The sequence below is a fragment of the Marmota monax genome, unplaced genomic scaffold (assembly GCF_021218885.2).
Source record: "Marmota monax isolate L192 unplaced genomic scaffold, Marmota_monax_Labrador192_F-V1.1 WCK01_AAM20220418_F8-fsc00191, whole genome shotgun sequence".
NCBI lineage: Eukaryota > Metazoa > Chordata > Mammalia > Rodentia > Sciuridae > Marmota > Marmota monax.
In genome coordinates, this window is record NW_026693537.1 from 595,624 (window position 1) to 618,184 (window position 22,561).

Genomic DNA, 22,561 nt, shown 5'->3' on the forward strand with positions numbered 1-22,561 from the left:
CACAATGAGCTATTCCTTATTCCAGTAAAGAACGGCCAATTTCAAAGACTAGGTATAACAAATGCTGGTGAGGATGTGATAAAAAAGGAACCCTTGAACACTGTTGGTGGGAATGTAAATTGGTATAGCCATTATGGAAATCAGTATGGTGGTTCCTCAAAATATTAAAAATAGATCTACCATATGATTCAGCAATCACACTACTGGGTATATATACAAAGGAAATGAAATCAATATGTTGAATAGACACCTGCACTCCCATGTTCCCTGTAGCATTATTCATAAAAGCCAAGAAATGGAAACAACCTAAATGTCCATTGACTGATGAATGGATAAAGAAAACAGGATACATATACACAATGGAATGCTATTCAGCCACAAATGGGAAATCCTGTCATCTGTAGCAAACATGGATGAAAATATAAATCATTATTAAGTGAAATAAGCCAGGCTCAGAAAGATAAGCACCACATAATCTCACTTATGTGAAATATATATATAAAAAAAAACTGATCTCATAGAAGTTAGGAGAATGTTGATTGCCAAAGGATGGGGAAAGTAGCTGGAGGAGGAATGAGGAAAGGCTGATCAAAGGGTACTAAATAATTATAAGATAGGAGCAAGCTCGGGTGCACTACTGTACAGTAGGGTAATTACAGATACCAATAATATGCTGTACATTTCAAAACATTGGAAGAAAGGATTTTAGAAGTCTTCACTGTAAAGAAACAATATTTGAGGAAGAATGTTTAAACTTATTTGAATATTATGTGATATATATGTGTATTGAACACTAATTATGTGGTACTCCATTAATATGAACAATTTTTTAATTTTTGTGAATCAAATAAACAGTAAATAAACACAAAAATTCAAACAAAACAAACTTGCCAACCAATACTGTATCAAGCTAAGCAGTTCTTCAAAAAAATGACTTTCCCAGATAAACAAACCTTATGGTGTTCACCGAACACCAACTTGTCTTACAAAACACAACATACCCAAATCAATGGAATTCAGCAAAAGCAGTTCTAAATATTGCACCTCAAGGAACTGAAAAAAAAAAAAAAAAAGGAAAAAAACTCAACCTAGAATCAGAAGAACATAAAGGTGAGAGCAGAAATAAATGAAAGAGAACAGTAAAATATGAAAATAAGCCCAACAAAATAAAGGATATTTTTAAAATGAGAAAAATCAACCAACCAATCAATAGACTAAGGAAAGAGAGGACTCAAAATCAGAGACGAAAAGACAGTCATTATAACTGATACTGCAGAAGTACAAAGAATCATAAGAAGAGATAGTCTCTTCAATAATTGGTGTTGGGAAAACAATATTAAATGTGCAGTAGAATGAATTAGACCTTTATTTCACACATATACAAAACCAACTCAAAGTGGACTAAAGATTTAAAAGTAAGACCCCAAATCACACAACTACTAAATATGTATATGATAAGCTCATGACATGGATAAGAGTTTTTGATACAACCTCAAAGGCACAGGCAATAAAACCAAAAATAAACAAACGGAATTACAACAAATTAAAAAGCTTCTGTACAGTAATGGAAATAATTAGGATGAAGAGAGCCTACAGAATGGGAGAAAATATTTGTAAACTATATATCTGGTAAGATATTAACATACAAAATATGTAAGTAACTCAATCAACCTGATAGTAAGAAAACAATAACCCAATTTAGAAATAGGCAAAAGATTGAAACAGTTCTCAAAATAAGGTATATAAATGAAAAACGGGTTCATGAAAAAATCCTCAACATCACTATCAGGAAATTTAAATCCAAACCAGTGAGCCATTACCTCATGCTTATTAGAATGGCCATCATCAAACAAAGAAAAGATCACAGGTGTTGACAAGGATATGGAGGAAAGGGAATCCTTATGAATTGTTAGTGAGAATGTAAATTAGTACAGCCATTATTGAAATTGGTATGGAGATTCCTCAAAATATTAAAACTAGAACTACCATATGATTCAGCAATTCTACTTCTGGGTATATATCCAAAAGAACTGAAATTAGTATGTTGAAGAGATATATTCACTTGCATATTTACGACAGCACTATTCGCAACAGGCAAGATACAGAATCAACCTCAGTGTCCACTAAGGGATGAATGGATAAAGTAAATGTGGTACATATACACAATGGAATATGATTCAGCTATAAAAAAGAATGGAGAACATTATGTTAAGTGAAATAAGTCAGACACAAAAAGACTCTGCCGCATGATCTCACTAAAAACAAACAAACAAAACCAGTTGATTCATTAGCTAAACTATGGAACCAACCTAGATGCCCTTCAACAGATGAATGGATAAAGAAAATGTGGTACATATACACAATGGAATATTACTCAGCCTTAAAGAAGAATGAAATTATGGCATTTGCAGGTAAATGGATAGAACTGAAAACATCATGCTAAGTGAAATAAGCCAATCCCCAAAAACCTAAGGCCAAATGTTTTCTCTGATAAGCAGATGCTGATCCACAGTGGGGCAGGGAGGATAATGTAGGGAAGAATGAAGGAACTTTGGATCAGGTAGAGGGGAATGAGTGGAGGGGTGGAATGGTGGGGAAGGGAAGGACAGTAGAATGAGACAGCCATTATTATCCTATTTATGTGTATGATTACACTAGTGGTATGACTCTGCAGCATGTACAACCAAAGGAATGAGAAGTTCCATTTGTATACAATGTGTCAAAATGCATTCCACTGCCATGTACAACTAATTATAACAAACTAAAGAAGATAGAAGTGAGACCAACAGAATAGAAGAGGAACAGGGGGAGGAAGAGGGGTAAAGGGGATAGACTGGGGATTGAAATTGATCAAATTATATTATTTTATTATGTGACTATATGAATATATTATAACAAATTTTTTTTTTTTTTAAATTGATCTCATACAAGTAGAGAACAGAATGGTGGCTAACAGAAGCAGGGGTGGTTCAGGAGGGAAGTGGAAGATGTTGATTAAAGAATATATAAACACAGAAGAAAATACATTCAAGAAATCTATTGTACAGCAGGTGACTAGAGTTAATAATAACTGTATCCTTTGAAAATGCAGAGTGGATGTTGAGTACTATCATCACAAAATGATAATTATCTGAACCACTCCACAGTATAATAAATGGAATAACACTGCTTGAAGCTTCAATTTTGAAAGGTTGGTTATGATTCAACAGTTGCTTACCATTTTAAATTACAAGTTTTCAATTCTGCAAATACTTTAATGACACAGGTGCATTAAAATAAACTACTTCAAAGTATATGTACTTCAAAACATCATGCTGTATGCAATACACATATTTTTTCTATCAATTTTTTTTGAGAGAGAGAGAGAGTATTTTTTAGTTTTCAGTGGACACAACATCTTTATTTTATTTTTATGTGGTGCTGAGGATTGAACCCAGTGCCCCGCGCATGCCAGGCAAGTGCACTACTGCTTGAGCTACATCCCCAGCCCCGCAATTTTTTAAAAATAAAAAATTTTAAAAACCCAATTACTGAGGATTTATAGAGATATGTGCTAGGATTAGAAGAGTGAAAGCAGCAAGGCCATGAAAGATGCCACTGCATTTTTTCATGCAGAATGGTGGCTGAGTAGGAATGTCAGTTGCATAAGTAGTGAAATGGTCAAACTGGGAATAAATTTCCAGAATAAGCCAAACCCAACAGAACTTTGTTATGGAATTAGTAAAATGAGCTGAATAAAAGATGTATTGAAAATTGACATGATACTGATAAACTCAAAATATGTTTAACTCCATTTACAACTTAAAATACCCAGTTTTAAAGAAGCAAAATCTACTTATATTGGTGTCAGACTCGAAAAGATAAATCCTTCAAAATTTATGTTGAAATGTCTATTTAAATTTTTTTCTCACTTTTATGACACATGAAATTTTATTCCTGAAAATTTCCTTTCTTAACCAAATTTTTGTTTCTTATACATAATAAATGGAATAATACTGCTTGAATCTCCAATTTTGAAAGGCTGGTTGTAATTCAACAGTTGCTTACCATGTTAAATTACAAGTTTTTAATTCTGCCAATACTTCAATGACACAGATGCATTAAAATAAACTAATAATACTCAATTTAAGTGTTCATAGGTGTTCTACATCTGGAATGATAATGGGATAAAATGCGCTAATAGGTACTTGTTAAGTAGAATAACACAGAGAATGAGCAAAAACAAAGGTTTCAAGAAATTATAATATTTTATGCAAAATAAGATTCCAAATGGAATTAGGTTATTAAAAAATAATGCATCTGAATTTTAACAACCAGACATGAAAAGATTCTAGATTCTAAGGACTACATATATTAATTTATATAAGAAACTCATGAAGATCAGCTTCAAACAATTTTATACTCAACTATTTTTCACATAAAAATATTTTAAAAGTTATATTATTTAAAGAAAGTTCTTGTACAATATAAATTCAAATCATTATCACTTAATGGGTTTAGAATCACTATAAAAATAACTTAAGCCTTAAAGAAGAATGAAATTATGGCATTTGTAGGTTAAATGGATGGAGCTGGAAAATATGATAAGTGAAAGAGGCCAAACCTAAAAAAGCAAAGGCTGAATGTTTTCTCTGATAAGCAGATGCTGATTCATATTGAGAGGGGCGGGAAGAATAAAGGAACTTTGGATTGGGCAGAGAGGAGTAAAGGGAAAGGATGGGGTGTGAGGGTGGGAAGGACGGTGGAATGAAATGGACATTATTACCCTATATACGTATGTGACTACACCACTGGTGTGACTATAACATGTCCAGCCAGAAGAAGTTGTGCTCCATTTGTGTCCAATGTGTCAAAATGTATTCTCCTGTCATGCATAACTAATTAGAACAAATTGTTCAATTTTCAAAAATAAAACAAAAAAATAACTTGAACATACTTTTCTAATATAATTATTTTTTCCAAGTGGGCTACTCTGGCATACAAACCCTATGGAAGCAGGATGTGAGACTGCATCTTTTCTACATATTTTTTCTATACCCTGGAAATAGTCAAATCGTAAATGCTAAGTTATTTTAGAAAATCATGCTAAGTATAGCTTTGCAAAACTTTTGTTCATTCTAAGCTTTTACTCAAAACACCAACCAAGTTCTTTAACGATACTGGCAGAAAAATAATAATCCTTTTCCCCACTTCATGAGTTATTTAAAAAAAGAAGCACCTGGCACAGATATAGAATCCTCTGCACACTAGAGACAACTGCTCTAATGATCTGAGGTCCAAGTCACTGGACACCACCCATCGGAAGATGTACATCAGGACTTCCATTGGCAGCACTGCAAAAGAAAATCATCCTTCAATTACTCTCCTGTTTGTCATTGCACTGTCAAAAAAAACTACATTCTCAGTGCATTTGTGCATTACTAGAAATTTATGAATGTATAAATCACACTATTAGTACTGCTCAGAGATACAGCATTAGTGTATTTAACTACCCAATAGTATCAATATTTTTAGCATCAAAAGACAAATATCATTGTTTTTTTCAGTAGAGAATAAATTTGAAGCTACTTCTATAAAGCACACTTTTCCTTTATAAGATTATTTTACCAGGAAGTTATATTAAAATAAATGTTAGAAAAATAATCTAATGTATGTGTGTGATCCATATTGCATTCATTAACACTAAAGAATTATTTGCTTGAAAACTTTAAATTGTCTTCCTCTGAAAAATTCTTTAACAATATTCAACATTTGAAGAAAAATTACAGTAACTTCAAACATTTGGCTGCCTCAAGACAATTTTCTACCCTGCTAAAATCTTTATGGTAGCAGCATTACTCCAATTTTCTGAGGACTACTTCAGCAACTCCAACTGACCCATTCAGATCTTCACTGAAAAAAGTATGGCACCCTTGAACAATTGCATTTCAACTCTTATCTGTTTCAGATTTTGAAAAGTTTATTAGTATATACAAACAAATCTAGGTAAGTGGATCTCTCACCATATTGCAATTATCTGGCAATATGTAGGTCCAGAAAACTTCAACCTAAGGTAAAAACAACCAAGAATCCACACCTGATATGTGAGTCTGACTGCTCTCAAGCTCAGGCTGACACAGTTTGAGCACAGACTCCTGAAATGTGAGCTGCTGCTGGAAGTAGGACAAGAGATCTGCCATCTTGCTATCATCATCATTATCTTCAATGCTGAAAAAAGAAGGGAGATGAATAAAGTGTCTCAGACTATGAACATAAATTTAGAAACTGATTTTTCATAACACTTTCAAATCTGTTTTAGAAAGTCATTAAAAACAAGCTTTCTTACTGCTTTAAAAAACTGCAATAGTAGTTTATCCTGCCTTGCAAAGGAGTTATCACACCAAGTTTTTCAAAGAAAAACATTTCAGTGATAACCCATTAAGAATTAGGGTTTGGGGATTTAGGTAATGAGATTACTTAGTTTCATTTTAGACATTTCATAAGTTAAGTGAAAATTGTCAAATGAACTGAAAATCTTACATAAGTAATTCTTTAAGTAATCTAAATTCTTTCTAACTAGATAAAAATCAAATATTCTGATATCATTTGAGGTTCTTACTTACCAAGATTTTTCTTATAGATATATCTATCTTTTAAAAGAAAACATCTACTTTGGAAAGATCTTAGGGTCCACACGTATCACCTACCATGATATAATAATGTGTAGTTAAGAATTTTTAAAGTCTAGCTCTCCATTTTTCTTGACATTAACATTAAAGATGATCAGACTTATAAAAGGCTTGAATGAGAAATAAGGGAACCAGAAAGGTTTTTTTATAATACAACAAAAAGCAAGTCTGACTGAGGTTAGTTGGACTCAATGGCTAGTTTACTAATATTTTACTGGGGAAGGCAAAAACCAAAACAATAATAAGCCCATCAAACTTCCAAGGTTTATCAATCAGGTAATTAAAAACTGACTATCTTTGAAAAACTCTGATAGTACTTGGGTTTGTATAAAAGAATGGGACAGAAAAACAAATGCTTCTTTAATGTTCTAACACAATTTTCCTTAACAGCACTCAGCCCTTTTTTTTTTTTTTAATTGGCTAAAGACCTAGCTCTGAATGACTCTACCCAAACTTAAAGAAGGTTTAGAAAAAGCCCAAATGATTCATTTTAAGTATGAACTCTCTCACACTGTTAACTCCAATTTGGTGAAAAATACTGTTAGATCAAAGTCTCAAACAGGCAGTTAACATTGACTTCATTGGATGTTTACAATATGGTTTATCCAATTCTTAAATGCTTATATATGTGTGTTTATATACATATGTGTGTATTAAATATATATACATAAAATATACATATACACATACACATATACACATACACACACATCACACATGCATTTAAGAAACACTGGCAAATGCATGCCTATAATCTAAGTTACTAATGAGGCTGAGGCAGGAGAACTGCAAGTTCAAGGCCAGCCTGGACAAGCTAGCAAGACCCTGTCTCAAAAATAATTAAAATGGCTTAGAATTTAGCTCAGTGGTAGAGCACCTGCCTAATATGCATGAGGACCTGGCTTCAATCCTCAAAACCACACACACACACACACACACACACACACACGGCAATAAGCATATATCACTGATAAACGTAACCTAATTATTCATAACAATGAATATAGTAATAGTCAAAATCTCCTTACCAAAAGTCTATTTTTAAAACCTGACATTCTCCCATAGGTACAGACACCCTTTCCTTCTAATATCATCAAAATGGACTCCTGGGGATAGAGGTATTGGACCAAAACAATTTTATAGTTGTCTTACAAATATCTTTGATAACATTGACTTAAAAATATGTTCTCTTGGTCTTTGTTCATATTAAACCTTCAGTGTAACTTCATAACTTTGATGCAAATGACATCCACAGAGTGAAATGCAATTTCTTTTAGAAATATTTCCATCTTACATCTTTTTTTTTTTTCTTTTAAAGTATTGGGAATTGAACTCAATGGTACTCTACCACTGAGCTACATTCCCAGTCCTTTTTTTAAATTTGAGACAAGGTCTCACTAAGTTGTCCAGGCTGGCCTTGAACTTGTGATCCTTCTTCCTTGGCTTCCTAATTTGCTGGAATTTTAGGCCTGTGTCACCCTGCCCGGCTATACCTATAGTTTTAAACAATGTTACTTTAGAATTTATGAGATTAATATTTTGTTAGAGTTCAGCATTTTCCTAATAAAATCCCACTTTTAAAATGTAAAATGTTTTGCTATGCTCTGTGGCACACACCTAGCAACTTGGAGGCTAAGGCAGGAGGATTGCAAGTTTGAGGTCAGCCTCAGCAACTCAGTGAGATAAAAAAAAGAAAACAAGGACTGGGAATGTAGCTCTGTGGTAAAGTGCCTCTGGGATCAATCCCTAGTACTGCAAAAAATAAAAAATAAATAAAGTTTAAACACAAAAGCAGAAAGACTGATGTAATGAAATTTCATGTACGCACCATCTGATTTTAACCACTATTAACATTTGGTCAACTAGCCCTATTTTATATTTTAGTATTTTTATTTCAAATGTTTCAAAAGGATGAAGTGTATTCTTTAATTTACTCCTTTCAGCAATCATTGCTTTTATTTAAAAAATTCATCACCTTACTTTTGTTAAAGCTATTTAAAATGTACATTTTCATATTTTAATCTAAGAGTTTCCTAATTTAAAAATTTCTGTAAGTTATAAATAAGGATATACTAAATACTACATAGCTTAACAGAATTAGCACCATCTTCTCATCATGTTAAGAGTCAGCATGGCAAAGACACTTAACTTTAACACACTATGCATTACTGTCTATCAAATTATATACGCACTAGCTGTTTCCAACGCCATCACCATCTGGAGACCGGGTATAAGTAATCTTGAACTCTATATCAGGTACAAGTTGCATAGCCCTACGATAAAACTTGATGGCTAAAAGAAGAAATAAAGCTAAATTAGCTAGGACCACACATTTTTGTCATTTCCTTTGATTACCCTTAACTGTAGTTTAATTTTGTAAACTTCTTTACAAACAGCCAAACTCTCTTTTTATAGATGCAATAGAAGCATAGTGAAGAAACTTATTTCCAAATCTTACTAGAAGATTTGGAAACTTTTTCTCTTAAAGTTAATGTGTTATGGAAACTCATGATGTATTTTACTGGTATCTTTTTTTCCCGTCTCAGGGTTTTCCTCACCCTTTTATGTCTCTCTTCAGAAGTCTTTCTTCTGACTCTGAAATTGCAATTTCTACGGCCCCAACAAAAAAATTTCTAAGCAAATATTTTCATTCTAAGACACAGCTATTAAAATCAAGTGCCTCCTACTGGATGTAACAGAAAGTGTTTGAAATTTTACCTTCAAATCCAATTTCCTTTAGCTTAGTTGCTTCTTATTTAGCTAAATAACTTTAAAACCGATTTTTTTATAATCCTCCTGGCCAAGTGGTTTAGAACTGTAATACTCAATAGTCTGGGGCTGCGGAGGCTAATTAGTTCTTTTTCCCCTTGGATGAATTCTATTCAATTCAATATATTCTGCCATGTTCATTTTTTCCACCTTTTAAAAAACTGGTGCATTAATGATGGTATTCGTTATTACATATTTGTACATGCACACAATATAATTTGACTAATATCACTACCCAGCACTTCTTCCCTCCCACCACTTGGTCCCTTTCCTCTACTGATCTTCCTTTGATTTTCATGAGATCCACCCCCACTTTTTTCTTTTTCCTTTCTAGCTTCCACATGACAGAAAATATACAACCCTTGACCTTCTGAGTTTGACTTATTTTATCAGAATGTTCTTTAGTTCCATCCATTTTCCTGCAAATAATATGTCATTCTTCATTATGGCTGAATGAAACTCCACTGTGTATATAAACCACATTTTATATGTTGTTGGCCATTTGTATTCCTTCTTTTGAGAAGTTTAATTCATTTGCCCATTTACTAATTGTGTTATTTGATTTTTTGTTGTAAAGTTTTGACTTCTTTATATATTTTAGATATTAATCTTGTCAGAAAAGTAGTTAGCAAAGATTTTTCTCCCATTCTGTTGGTTTTCTCTTCACATTCCTAATTGTTTCCTTTGCTATGCAGAACCTTTTAAATTTAATGCTGTCCCATATTAACTCTTGGCATTATTTCCTATGCTTTAAGGGTCCTATTGAGAAACTTGCTGCTTATGCTAGAGTGTTGACCCTAAGTTTTTTCCTAGGAGTTGCATAGTTTCTGTTCATATATCTAGATATTTGATATATTTTAATTTGATTTTTGTGCAGGGTGAGAGATAAGAGTCTAGTTTCATTCTTCTACTTATGGATAAGCAGTTTTCCCAGCAACATTTGTTTTAAAAAGGCTCTTTTTTTCTTTAATGTATGTTTTTGGCACATATGTCAAGGATCAGATGACTGCAGGTGTGGATTTGTTTTTGTGTCTTCTATTCTGTAACACTGGTCTATGTGTGGTTTTTTGCCAGAACCCTGCACTTTTTGTTAATATAACTCTGTAGTATAATTTGGAGTCAGGTATTATAATGCCTCCAGCATTGCCTTTTTTTGCTATGTTCTATTTCATTCTGGGTGAATTACCATATTTTAAGCTGAATTGGAAGTATTACAAACAAGACGGAAGACTGATAGAGATGTGACCAACTGGACCCTTTAAAAATGTGTAAGAAACTTGCAAGTAAATAAAGTAACTGTAAATGTTGTTTTTTTTTTTTTTGGTATTTCCAAATGCTTCAAGCAAGAACATTTTCCCCATGATTATATTTACCATAAAAAATGAAAACACATTTGAATTTCTATTGGGTTATTAAAACAAACTATTAAAGATGAAGCATATACTTTTGACAAAATGTAAATTAGAACTCAAAAAGGAAAACATCTATGTATTCCTTGATTTATCCTTTATATTTTCCTCCTTTGAAGTAACTTTCACCTATGAAAATATACCCTATTTTAAGATGAATACAATTTTTAAGGTTTTATTAATGAAGAATAAACACTAAAACTAAATGTAGAAAAGCATTGTTTTACTCATCCTTCCAATACAATGTTTCCCAGAAATTATTTTTTGAAACAGACAAGTTCTATAGAAATAAAGTCTTAAAACTCTTTGACTTAAAAACTCATTTCAAACATAGGAACATTGATGTTCTTTACTAAATAAGATTTAGTTTAAAAAAAATCAGTAACAAAGAGTTGTTCTTAAAAAAAAGTCATAACTACATAATCTTGGGCCTTGAGTTTTACCTTCATAGAGAGCTCCATTTTGTTCTTCTTCTACTGCTTTTAGGAAGAGTTCTCGAGCCTATATAAATAAAAAGTGGAAAATAACTTTTGAAAATCTGTATTAAAAGTGAATATGGATAGCAGTAGAGTCTTTTCAACAACTGGTGCTAGAGCAATTGCATACTAACAGGCAAACAATGTACTTCGATCTAAATCTCATATCTTACATAAAAATTAACTCAAAATGAACCATAGACTCAAATGTTAAACCTATAAAATTATTAGAGAGGAAAAGAAATGTAAGAAAATCTTGGAGACCTAGGATTATGTAAAAAGAGTTCTTACACTTGACACCAAAAGCAAGATTCATAAAAGAAAAAAGTTGGTTGGTAAACTGGACTTCATCAAAAAACTTTTGTTCTAGAAAATTCCAGGACTTGTATCTAGAATACATAAAGAACTCTCAAAACTCAACAGTAATAATATAAGCAATCCATTTTAAAAGGGCATAAACATTATTTTACAGAGAGATATATAGATGGGAAAAAAAGCACATGAAAAGATATGCAACATTATTATCCATTAAGGAAATGCAAGTTAAAATCATAATGAGATATCACTACACCTAGTAGAATGGCAAAAATTAAAAAGCAGTGACAATACCAAATGCTAATGAGGATGCATAGAAACTGGATCCCTCAGATATTGCTGGTGGAAATATGGTACAGACACTTGGGAAAAGTTTGGCAATTTCTCTTATGACAAAACATGTACTTACCATAGAACCCAGCAATTGCATTCTTGGGTATTTATATCAGAGAAATAAAAACTTACTTTTGTAAAAAAAAAAAACCTGCATACAAATATTCATAGCAGTTGGTTAAAAAAAAAACTGGGGAACATTTATACCAGGCAATACTACCCTGAAATAAAAGAGAACAAACTGATGACACACAACATGGACAGATTTCAAAGGAATTATGTCCACTGAAAAAGTCAACTTCAGGAGGTTATATATTGTGTGATGCTACTTTCCAAACATTCTTGGAATGTAAAAATTATAAAATGAAGAACAGATCAGTGGTAGCTGCCAGTGGTTAGGAATAGCTGGGGAAAGTGGGAGGAAAGGGAGAGCATAACTATAAGAATAAAGGATCCTTGAGGCAATACAATAATTTGTGAAAGTTGTCAAGACTCTAAATGAAGTCACTATGTCGACTTTAGCAAAATAAAGCTGGAGGATCATGAGGGAAAGGCTCTCACATATGATTTGCCTGAAAACAAGAACAGACTCTGCCATAACTGCAAACTTGCCCAAAGACCATGGCAGCTCACAAAGAATACTTCTATAAGAACATTTGCCCAGCAGTTAATTGCCTGTCAACCTTGAGTTGATACCACAGTTGTTATTAACTCTTGAATACAAGGTTAATTGTTTCAAAACAACTTATGCAATCTTATTCATTGTACCTTTTAAAACATTTCATTTGCCTCCCTGAATATGCCTAATAGATCTATCATAGCATCCATATTCCAGATTGCAATTTGCTCATTCTACAATAAAATCTTTTTTTTTTTTTTTTTTTGTACCAGGGATTGACCCAGGGGTGCTTAACCACCGAGCCACATCCCCAGCCCTTTTTAAACTTTTTTATTTAGAAATAGGGTGTTGCTGAGTTGCTAAGTGCCTCACTAAGTTGCTGAGGCTAGCTTTGAACTCAAGATTCTCCTGCCTCAGCCTCCCAAGCTTCTGGGATTATAGGCATGTGCCACCTCCAATGGGGAGACAAGTTCTATATCTTGATTGTGGTAGTGGTTATATAAGCTACCCATGTAATAAAATTACATAGAACTATTTATACACATACACATGGATAAGTAATTGTAAACCCAGAGAATATGAATAAGCTCTAAGGACTGTACCAATGTTTATTTCCTATTTTTTTGATTTTGTACTATAGTTAGGTAAAACATTACTAAGGAAAGTAGGGGGAGGCTAAGTGAAGGGTGCATGGAACTTCCCTGCATCTGTGAACCTATAATTATTTCTAAATAAAAGTTAAAACAAGTTTGGCAGATTTTAATCGTCATTAATAATGTCAATTATTTGAGTAATTATAAACAAAAACTTGGATCTGGTTGTGTGAAGATGAAGCCTCTATAAATGAGGATAATGAAAAATGAAATGGTGTGCTGTGCTTACTCCATGTGACTAAGTACAGGAGAGCAGTGAGCATTAGTATTCAAAATATTTTCACTGTAAGCACATTCAAATTTTTCCAAAATAACTAATATAGCATTATAATATTTCGACTTAAAATATAAAGAAACATTACACGAAGTAAAGATTGCCTTTCAAAAGACATTAATATTTGAACAATTTCTTTTTTATTTCTGGGTTTCTATTAATAAATTCAGAGGCATCAATCTTTTAGAGACTAAGTGATTCTAAAGGTTCTACAAATTAACAAAAGACAATACCATGATGATAGCATATCTACAGGGAGAGAAGCCCATGGCAGTGGTATCAAGAAAAGCATCTGAAAATTAGGAATGTATAAACTGGCATTTTAGTTGAAATTTTTTTACATAAAGAAAAACTCTTTTATTTTACAAATTATATGTTTATGTCACCAGAGTATGATAAATGATTACTTATGCCAGTGAAAATTCTATGTGGCGAAAAAAAAGTAATTTGTTAAAATGTCATTAATACTTAACTTTTCTTCTTTTGCCAGTTCTTGTTTTCCTTTGGCATCTGCTGCTGCTTTCAGTAAAGAGCCTCTTGTTGCTTTGCAAGGTCGAGTTTCTAAACTGCTAGAGCCTACACCTGGGGCAAGTTCAAACATCCACTGAGCACGGAACATCTGGAGTTGTGCCTAAAAGGGAAAAGCATTTTAGGACACATTAAAGAAGGATAGCTAAACTCTGGAACAATTCATCAATATTTCCAGGTATATTTCTTGTTATTCTAAGACCAGAAAACAGTCTTATAAATTACTAACTACCCAATAAATATTTATCATCTTCTCAAATAATTTTCTACTTAAAATCTTAAAAAATTAAAATTAACCTCAAATAAGTCTGATTATACAGCAAAAGAATTAATAGTATTGGACAGCCAAATTTAAATTAGAATTAAAAATATAAGTCATGACTGAGGGACTGAAATGTAAAGCTTCCAATAATTTGTTAATAAGTTTATCATTTGGTAGACATTAAGAATGCTGCTATCGTGCGAGGCCCTGGGTTCAATCCTCAGCACCACATAAAAATAAATAAAATAAAGATATTGTGTCCAACTACAACTAAAAAATAAATATTAAAAAAAGAATGCTGCTAAAAGTTCCGTAGATGAGTTCAAAGTATTTCTTTTAATAAAAGTCTCTATTTCAAAGAGAATATAATTTTTTCTAACACCTACCATATTAAATATGTAAAACAAAAATGTGAAGACCTGTATAAGGTAGACTATGATGAGCTCTTTTTTGGGGAATAAAGAACTTGTAACCCCAAATTTCTGAAGAATTATTTGAAAACAGCCCTGAACTGTCAACCCTTCTGGTATTGCCTCAGCATGGTCACACTGCCCTGGGCACTGATGCTAAGTGCCCAATAAAATCTAGCATGGCAATTTCCACTCCTCTGCTTCCTTCCCACTGAGCCCACAATGGGGTATCCCCCCTCCCAAAGATAGCTATTGTTAATAGAACTGTATTATTGTTAGATTCCTTCTTAATGGTAAATATGAAATGTTTTAAAAATAGTTTGTCTATATCCTGGACACTGCTTGGTCCCACACATGGTTCTAGCATGTCATACATGTACCTCTTACAGCATCTTCAATAGCATTCCAAATAAACAAGTATTAGAAAGCTTATGAATTCCCTATTTCAATGCACAAAGATTTACACCATCTTTTTAAACGGCTGTAGTGTATCTCATCCTATGAATGCATCATTATTTAACAAAAGAAGTGGATATTTAGAGCTAGGCATGGTGGTACAAGCATGTAATCCCAGAGGCTCTGAAGCTGAGGCAGGAGGATCATGAGTTCAAAGCCAGTCTCAACAAAAGTGAGGTGCTAAGCAAAAAAGAAGTGGATATTTAGGCTGTGTGACACTTCTGCATATAAACATTTTTGCCTATGCGTATTTACTCACTTCCTCCATTATTTCCTTAGGAATGATGTACTAGAACTGCTATTCAAGGGGAATGCATGGTTTTCATTTTGATCCATATTGCCAATCTGACTTCCAGAAAAGCTGTGGCAATTTAAACTTTCATGTATACTGCATGAGTGATCTCATAGCCAGCTCAGCAATAAACACTATTTACCATACAGATTAAAAAAAAAAATTTTGTTTTCCAGATGGAACCCAAGGGCACTTTACCACTGAGCACCCACCTCCTCCCCTTTTTTGGTCTTCTGAAATTGCTGAGGCTGGCCTTGAACTTGCAGTTTTAGCCTCCTCAATAACTGGGATTATAGGTACTTTTCTGTTAACTGTCAATTCACATATTTCTACCCCATGTTCCTCTAATTTACTAGAGTGGTCAGCAGATTAAGAATATGAATCCTCTGCCCATATGTGGTAAACAGTTGTTCTTAGCTATTTGTTAACTTTATTTTATATGGGTTTTAAAACTTTTAGCAGGTCAAACTCATCAATCTTTTTCTTTAAAGTTATGAGTTTTGAGTGATGCTTAAGCCTTATTTTGAATACTTCAAAACCATATAATACATGGCAATAATTAATACTTCTTTCATAGAAAAAGAAATCTATAAGTTATGTTATATAAGTATTCTATAAAGCAATATGAAAATTGTTAAATTCAACACAAACACAAACCTGCAAATTTCCATAATCATGACCAATTTCTGTTTATGTATGGGAAGCAGTGGAATAAGAATCAAAAATATAATTGAAAATACATGCCTGCAGATCTGTTTCAGCAGGACTTTCATTTTCTTCATCATCTCCTGCTCTGACAGTATCAGAATGACAATCTTCCTCAGCTTCTGCCTGAGGAAAAAATAACAAAATAACATAAGGATTAATACACTTAATTTTTTTTTTTAATATTTATTTTTTAGTTATAGGTGAACACAATGTCTTTATTTTACTTTATGTGGTGCCAAGGACCGAACCCAGTGCCTCATGCATGCCAGGCGAGCGCTCGACCTCTAAGCCACAACCCCAGCCCCAGGATTAATACACTTTCATGTATACTGCATAAGTGTTTCCCTTTGTAATCTAATCTCCTACTCAGCTACTTGGTACTTAATACCACAATGTCAATAGTTAGTGGAATCCTCTTTAAAAAGCAAGGCTGTAGGGTGCATTGGGGACCTTACTATTTATTTCCAAAGGAAAATAAGTCTGAAAGGCATATTCTTAATTCAAAACCACAGTATTAATATCACCATGAATCTTAACATTCTGTTCCCCCAAATTTAACATCAACTCCATTCATCCTCCAATCAATCTAATCTTATATAAAATAATTCAACTCCATTACTATAAATAAATGATTTAATATAATTAGGTAAATGAAGCCAATTCCTCCATCAATATATATCCTGTAAGCATTAATTTATTATCTAAACTATTTCACTTTTTCTTAGAAAAAGATGAAATAAAATACAACATCTCTGTTTTCCTTTTTGGTTCCATAACAACAACAACAACAAAGTACTGTCTTAACTTTTTATGAGAAAAATATTTAAATATACTCAAGAGTAAGGAGAATAGTGTAATTAATCTCCAACTAATTATGATTCAGCTTTAATAGTTATCTATATAAACAAAAATTTCTCAATATCAAATATCCATTCTTTGTATTCATATTTCTGAAAATAGTTTGTGAAATTAAGATTCAATATGTACATGATTTCACAACCAATGTAACTCTACATTATATACAACCAGAAGAATGATTGAGTTATACTCCAAATATGTCAAATATATTCTACTGTCATGTATAATAAGATTTTTTAAAAAAGATTCAAATAAGGTATCCATATCCTAGTTTATTGGTACATTTCAATTCTTTTGTAATCCTCTCATTCTGTTGTTCTCCCTCCACCACCACCTCCATACTGGGGATTGAACGCAGGGCCTCAAGCCTCTAGGGAAGTACTCTGCCACTAAACTATGTCCATAGTCCTTTTTTGGAGACAGGGTCTTGCTATGTTGCTGAGGCTGTCCTTGAACCTGTGATTCTTCTGCATTAGCCTTCTGAGTAAATCTCCTGAGTAGTTAAAATTACAGGTGTGTGCTAGAATGTCTTGTTTCTCTTTTTAATAATTTATTTGTGGTGAAAAGGGGACATTTTTCTTTATGGTTTGCAGCATTAGTAAATATGTTCCTTTGTCCTCTTACTTCCTATAAATTGTGACTAGATCTAGACAGGCTTATTTGATTTTGGTTTATTTTCTTCTTCTTACCCAAGACTACCTCTTGGGTGAGGTTACATTTTCCATCCAGAAGGGAAGTTCTGAAATGCCACTGACAAAGTGAAATGGCAGATGTTTTAAACACAATTGTTACAGTACAACAGACCAAAAAAAAAACCCTCAAATAATTTTAGTGCCCACAAACTTCAGCAAGTTCTTAAACCAGAATATTGTTTCATATTAATGAAACAGGGTTGTTTTCCCATAGATTATCTTCTACACTGGTAAGTTTAATGATAACCAATCAGATAAAATTTGATACAATTTTTTTTAATACTATAAAATCAACTCCATTGGACACTAGTTTACCATGTTTTAGTAGGTGGTCAGAAAGAACAATTTTGCTCAGAAAATGCTTAGTTGTGGTACAGAATTATGTAAACAGTTTTTATTTTATGGATGGCTTAAGATTACAGTCCAGGGCTGGGGGTGTAGCTTAGTGGCAGAACACTTACTTAGCATATGATCCCTGGGCTGGATCCCCAGCATCACAGGGAGGCAAAACAAAATGAAAAACTAGTCCACAGAAAGATAGCCCTTCTTTTTTATAAGAGGCACATTATTAAATGTGCTCTCTGTACTATGACTTCTGCTTATTAATATTTTAAATGTACTAGAAAAGCTTATCAAAGAATTATAACAAGAAACCTATTTTATTTGTCTTATAATCCGACTTTTACATATTGGAGTGGTTTAAGGTGGAATAATTCTGGACTAGAAATTGTGTGTGTGGCTTTGGACTTAACAGAGGTCTCATGTTGGAATCCATCCATTTTATCCTTTTATTTTCAATGTTTGTTAAAATGAATCCTACCTTCTAGTGAAAATGTTGCCTCAGTTCAGTCTGTTAGCTAACAGACTTATTAGCAAACAGAATTTGCTCAACATTCAATGTGCTCAGTCCTATTTAGAAATGTGGCAATCAGGAAAATTATGTTGGAGTTTAACTAGAACTAATAATAAAACCAATTTTACCTAGTTCCAAAGTTGGCAAGTTTTATGATTGCAAATTTTAGCTGTAAATTATTTCCAGGAAAAAAAAATGTTTCTATAACACAGTTCTTTGAACACAAAAACTTGATACACTTGCACTACATTACAGTGCAACATAAATAAGTCTTTTGTATCTTATCTCTGGAAGCCAGACTCAAAGTAGGGATGCTTTTGACACTTGAACTAGTTACATTAGTAGGTAGTAAAATACTTGGCAACTGTGAAGGCTAAACCAGTAAAAAAAAATAAATATGAGGCAGTTAAATTGGCAGGTTTGCCTACTGCTTTGGTTTGGCTTAGTGTCCCCCCAAGGTTCATGTGTTGAAGGCTCAGTTACCAGGGTGGCACTACTGGGATTTGGCAGAACATTTAGGATGTGGAGGCCTGTGGGTGTAAGTGTCCTTAAGTCACTGGGGATGTGCCCTCCAAATGAGTAATGTGACTCCCTTTTTTCCCCTGCTTATTAGCTATAAGATGAGCAGTTTGTTCCATGTGCTCCTACTATGATGTACTACCTCATCAGAGGCTCAAAGCAATGGGGCCACTGGATATTGAAGTAAAACCTCTACAACCATGAGCCAAAATAAACTTCTTGTCTTCAAAAACTTAGCTCAGAGTATTTTGTTATACTAACAGGAAGCTAATACTAAGAACATCACTAGTAGGAAAATACGAGGGACTGAATTTATAGATCTCTTTGAGAAGTGTATTTCTCAGGAGCCTGATTTATTACTGTAAACTCGAAGCACTGCCAATGGGAGAAAAGGGTTCTATAGGTATTTTTTTTAGTAACGTACCTTTCTTTCTCTTGCCTAGCAATGAGACTATGCTGATTTCATCTGAAGAAATGCCCCTGCTTTCTCTAGATAGTGCTCTTGGTCAACCTTTCTAATTATCCGTTTTGTGTCCTCTAATACTGATAAATTATTTTTGATTCCTTCACTGGAGTTAGTGCACTGAGGACAGGGAATGCATCTTGGTCATCTTTGTAACCTTAGGGCCAATACATTGCTTGATTCACAGTACAGGCCCATCTAGGCTTCAGCTGTCCCCTCTTCAGAAACTTCTGTGAAGAGATTTGGTGATTTCTGAGATCCCTTTTCAGACGTGACATTTCATGATCAAAAGTTTATCATAAATCACCTTACAGATTTGGTTGAAAATGTATTATACTAAAGTCTAACACCATACCAGGCTGAAAACAGGTACTCAAAAAAATTAGTTGAATTAATAAAATGTCATGTGGCTATATAGTGCATACCTCAAGAATGGAGAAAACTGTAACAAGGCAACATCTTCCTTCTCCCCTGAACTTTGTGTTATAATACAGTTCTAGCCATTACCTTGATTTTGACAGTAAAAAATTGTTGTTTTACTACATTTGGTCAATTCAAATCGTACTTGAAATAAGTTGGTCCTCAGTTACCACCCAGAAGTTTCCACTTTTCTTCATAATTGAATTTGATCTAAATATCACCTTTCACTAGAATAGTTCATATGTTGAGGAGCTCAAGTCTTCATTTTACTTATTCGGCAGATAGGATTAACATAAAGGTTAAGAGCTTAATTCCGGGCAAAGGACTCAAAGTTTAGAGAGAGAGTCAAATGGTTCTTCTTCCATCATCCAGCACTAGTTACAAGAAATAAATGCATTCAGCCATTTGCTTATTCAATAAGTATTTGAGTTTTCTAAGAGCTAGTGTGGTACTATTTCATTCTTGATTCATCCAGCCCTGGCCAGAGTACTTTTATCAGATGGACAATTTATTCGATACCAAAGAAAGGCACAGGGGAAGGTCTATATAGTTCATGCAACAGTTCCATGACATTTGTGCTGTCAAACTCTGGAGCTTAGCTGTTTCTCCTTTCGGACTTTAAAGAAGCTGCTTAGGCCCTCAATGCCATGAAAGTGAGACAGGATCTTTCCATCCCCACTCCTCCAGGACCACCTGCCAACATCCTAGCCAGGCACTGCGTTTAAACTCAGAGCTCCTGAAAGGGGCTGGAATCGCCGCCTCTCTGTGGGCTTTGCTTTCCAGAAGAGGAGTAATCAACAAGTGTCTGCTTGCCAGGGCTCCCTCCCAAATTCGGATGCTGGGAATGCTCACCTCAATCCTCAAAAGCACACTGCTTTTGATAAAATCACTGAAGAGGGACGAGACTAGTTCTGACTAGTAAGTCTGGGGCATTTTTCTGCGATGTACTGCAAAACGCTCACTCCTCGCATCAGGGCTCACTTGGGTGGGGGTGTCGTTTACCAGAAATGAACCCTAGGGACCTGCAGAACCAGTATCCCCTTCACTCCCCCTTGGACCAGGGCCCTATATTGGTGGTGACCGTGCAGCTCCCACTCGGCCTTCAGCCCCAGGCCCGGCCCCTCTTGCACACCGCACCCGCGCCCGCCCCGCAGCGTCCCCAAGACCCCCTCCCCAAGTTACCATGCTGGCGGGGCGGCTGGCCGCGGTCGAGGGGCTCTCTGCGCCCCCTCTGCACCGCCCCGCTGGAGAGGGGTGCTCGGTGTCGGGTGTCTACTCCTGCCTGTCTACTGCAGCTGGGCTTAGCAGAGTTCTCGGTCGGAGAAGCGCACCAGGCAGCGGCAGTAACTGCGGGCCCGGCGTACGGCAGCCATCTTCGCGGGACAGGGGGCCAGATCCGGGCGCGCTGGAGCGGCGGCCGGGAACTCGGGCTGCGGAGGGGCGCCGGTTGCCCACCGAGGACCGTACGAGCACAAGAGCGTCGGCCCTGCTGGAGACCTCAGACGCCGCTGCGGAGCTGCCCGCTCTGCTGCGGAAGCCTGCGCCGACGCACCGAGCATGCGCAGTGTCGCCTCCGCGGTCCGTGCGCGCCGCGGGCTGTCCGGCCGCTTTGCCCTAGCTACGGGCCAGCGGGGCGTCGGCCTACTATGTGCGCGACCAGAATCCGGAGTGCGGCACTCTGTCCCCTGTGTTCGGCCCAGTGAACACCCAGGGAAATGTGAACAGACATTAACTCAAAAAAATGTTTTCTCCTAAATTTGAGGGTAAGCCCTAATTAAGCCGTCCGGAGGAGAATCAAACCCGAGACTCCAGAAGATCGCGACACCGTCCTGGGTACTCTGTGTGTGCGCGCGCCAGAAATGCAGCCGCACTCATAGGCTGTTATGAAAATTAATCTTAAGTGCACAGACTCTTAAGACTGAGGAAAGGATGCGCTTATGTGCGCTGCAACAGGGTAGGAAAACGGCCAAAGTGAGGAGCATCCCACTACAGATCCCACAATGCAATGGGGGAGGCGTGCAGCTCTGGCGGAGCTGGAGTCCTGCCGAGGCGGGCTGGCGGTGCACTCTGGGATTTACAGTCCGCTACTGCACGCTGCGCGCCAGGATTTACTCACCGGCCTGCCCCACCTCTTAAAGCTCAAACACCTCATTTCACTTGAAGGGGAGGCCCACTGGTTTAGCACTACAAATCTTTATGGGTGTATGTTTTAAGAAAACATATAGGCTACATAGCCTCTTACCTTCATTTAGCAAATAAGAGTTTCTAAAGTTTCTGTAAGTGCCAGCGATTAATGGTCACCAGGATTCCAAGAACCCACATTTAGCAAGCTCACAGAATTTAAATTTCATTATTTTATTCTGAAGCGCCTAGAAATGCATCTATTGCAGAGAACTGGATGCCAAAAAAACAAAAAACAAACAAACAAAAAACGGGCAGGTTTGATGAGCTACAAATAAGAAAACCCAAATGCTATATTTTAATTTTAGGATACACCTTTTGGTTGGGTGTGTTTTTATTTATACCCCCAAACTAACTACATATAAAAAAGTACCCCCATATTTAACAAGGGCCAACAATTTAA

At 35.2% G+C, this 22,561-nt stretch overlaps 1 protein-coding gene across 1 annotated transcript in view; it reads right to left on the reverse strand.

The window, feature by feature from the left end:
• The window catches only part of Fbxo9 (F-box protein 9), a 40,773-nt gene extending 19,287 nt beyond the window's left edge, over positions 1–21,486 (reverse strand). The window contains exons 1-7 of the mRNA XM_046458591.2: positions 21,160–21,486; positions 16,209–16,295; positions 13,989–14,147; positions 11,290–11,347; positions 8,861–8,960; positions 6,077–6,207; positions 5,219–5,333 (exon numbers count right to left, since the gene is read on the reverse strand). Of these exons, the coding sequence (XP_046314547.1) occupies positions 5,219–5,333; positions 6,077–6,207; positions 8,861–8,960; positions 11,290–11,347; positions 13,989–14,147; positions 16,209–16,295; positions 21,160–21,162 (653 nt within the window). The 5' untranslated portion in view covers positions 21,163–21,486. The remainder of the gene's footprint in view (positions 1–5,218; positions 5,334–6,076; positions 6,208–8,860; positions 8,961–11,289; positions 11,348–13,988; positions 14,148–16,208; positions 16,296–21,159) is intronic.
• Between the last annotated feature and the right edge of the window lie 1,075 nt (positions 21,487–22,561).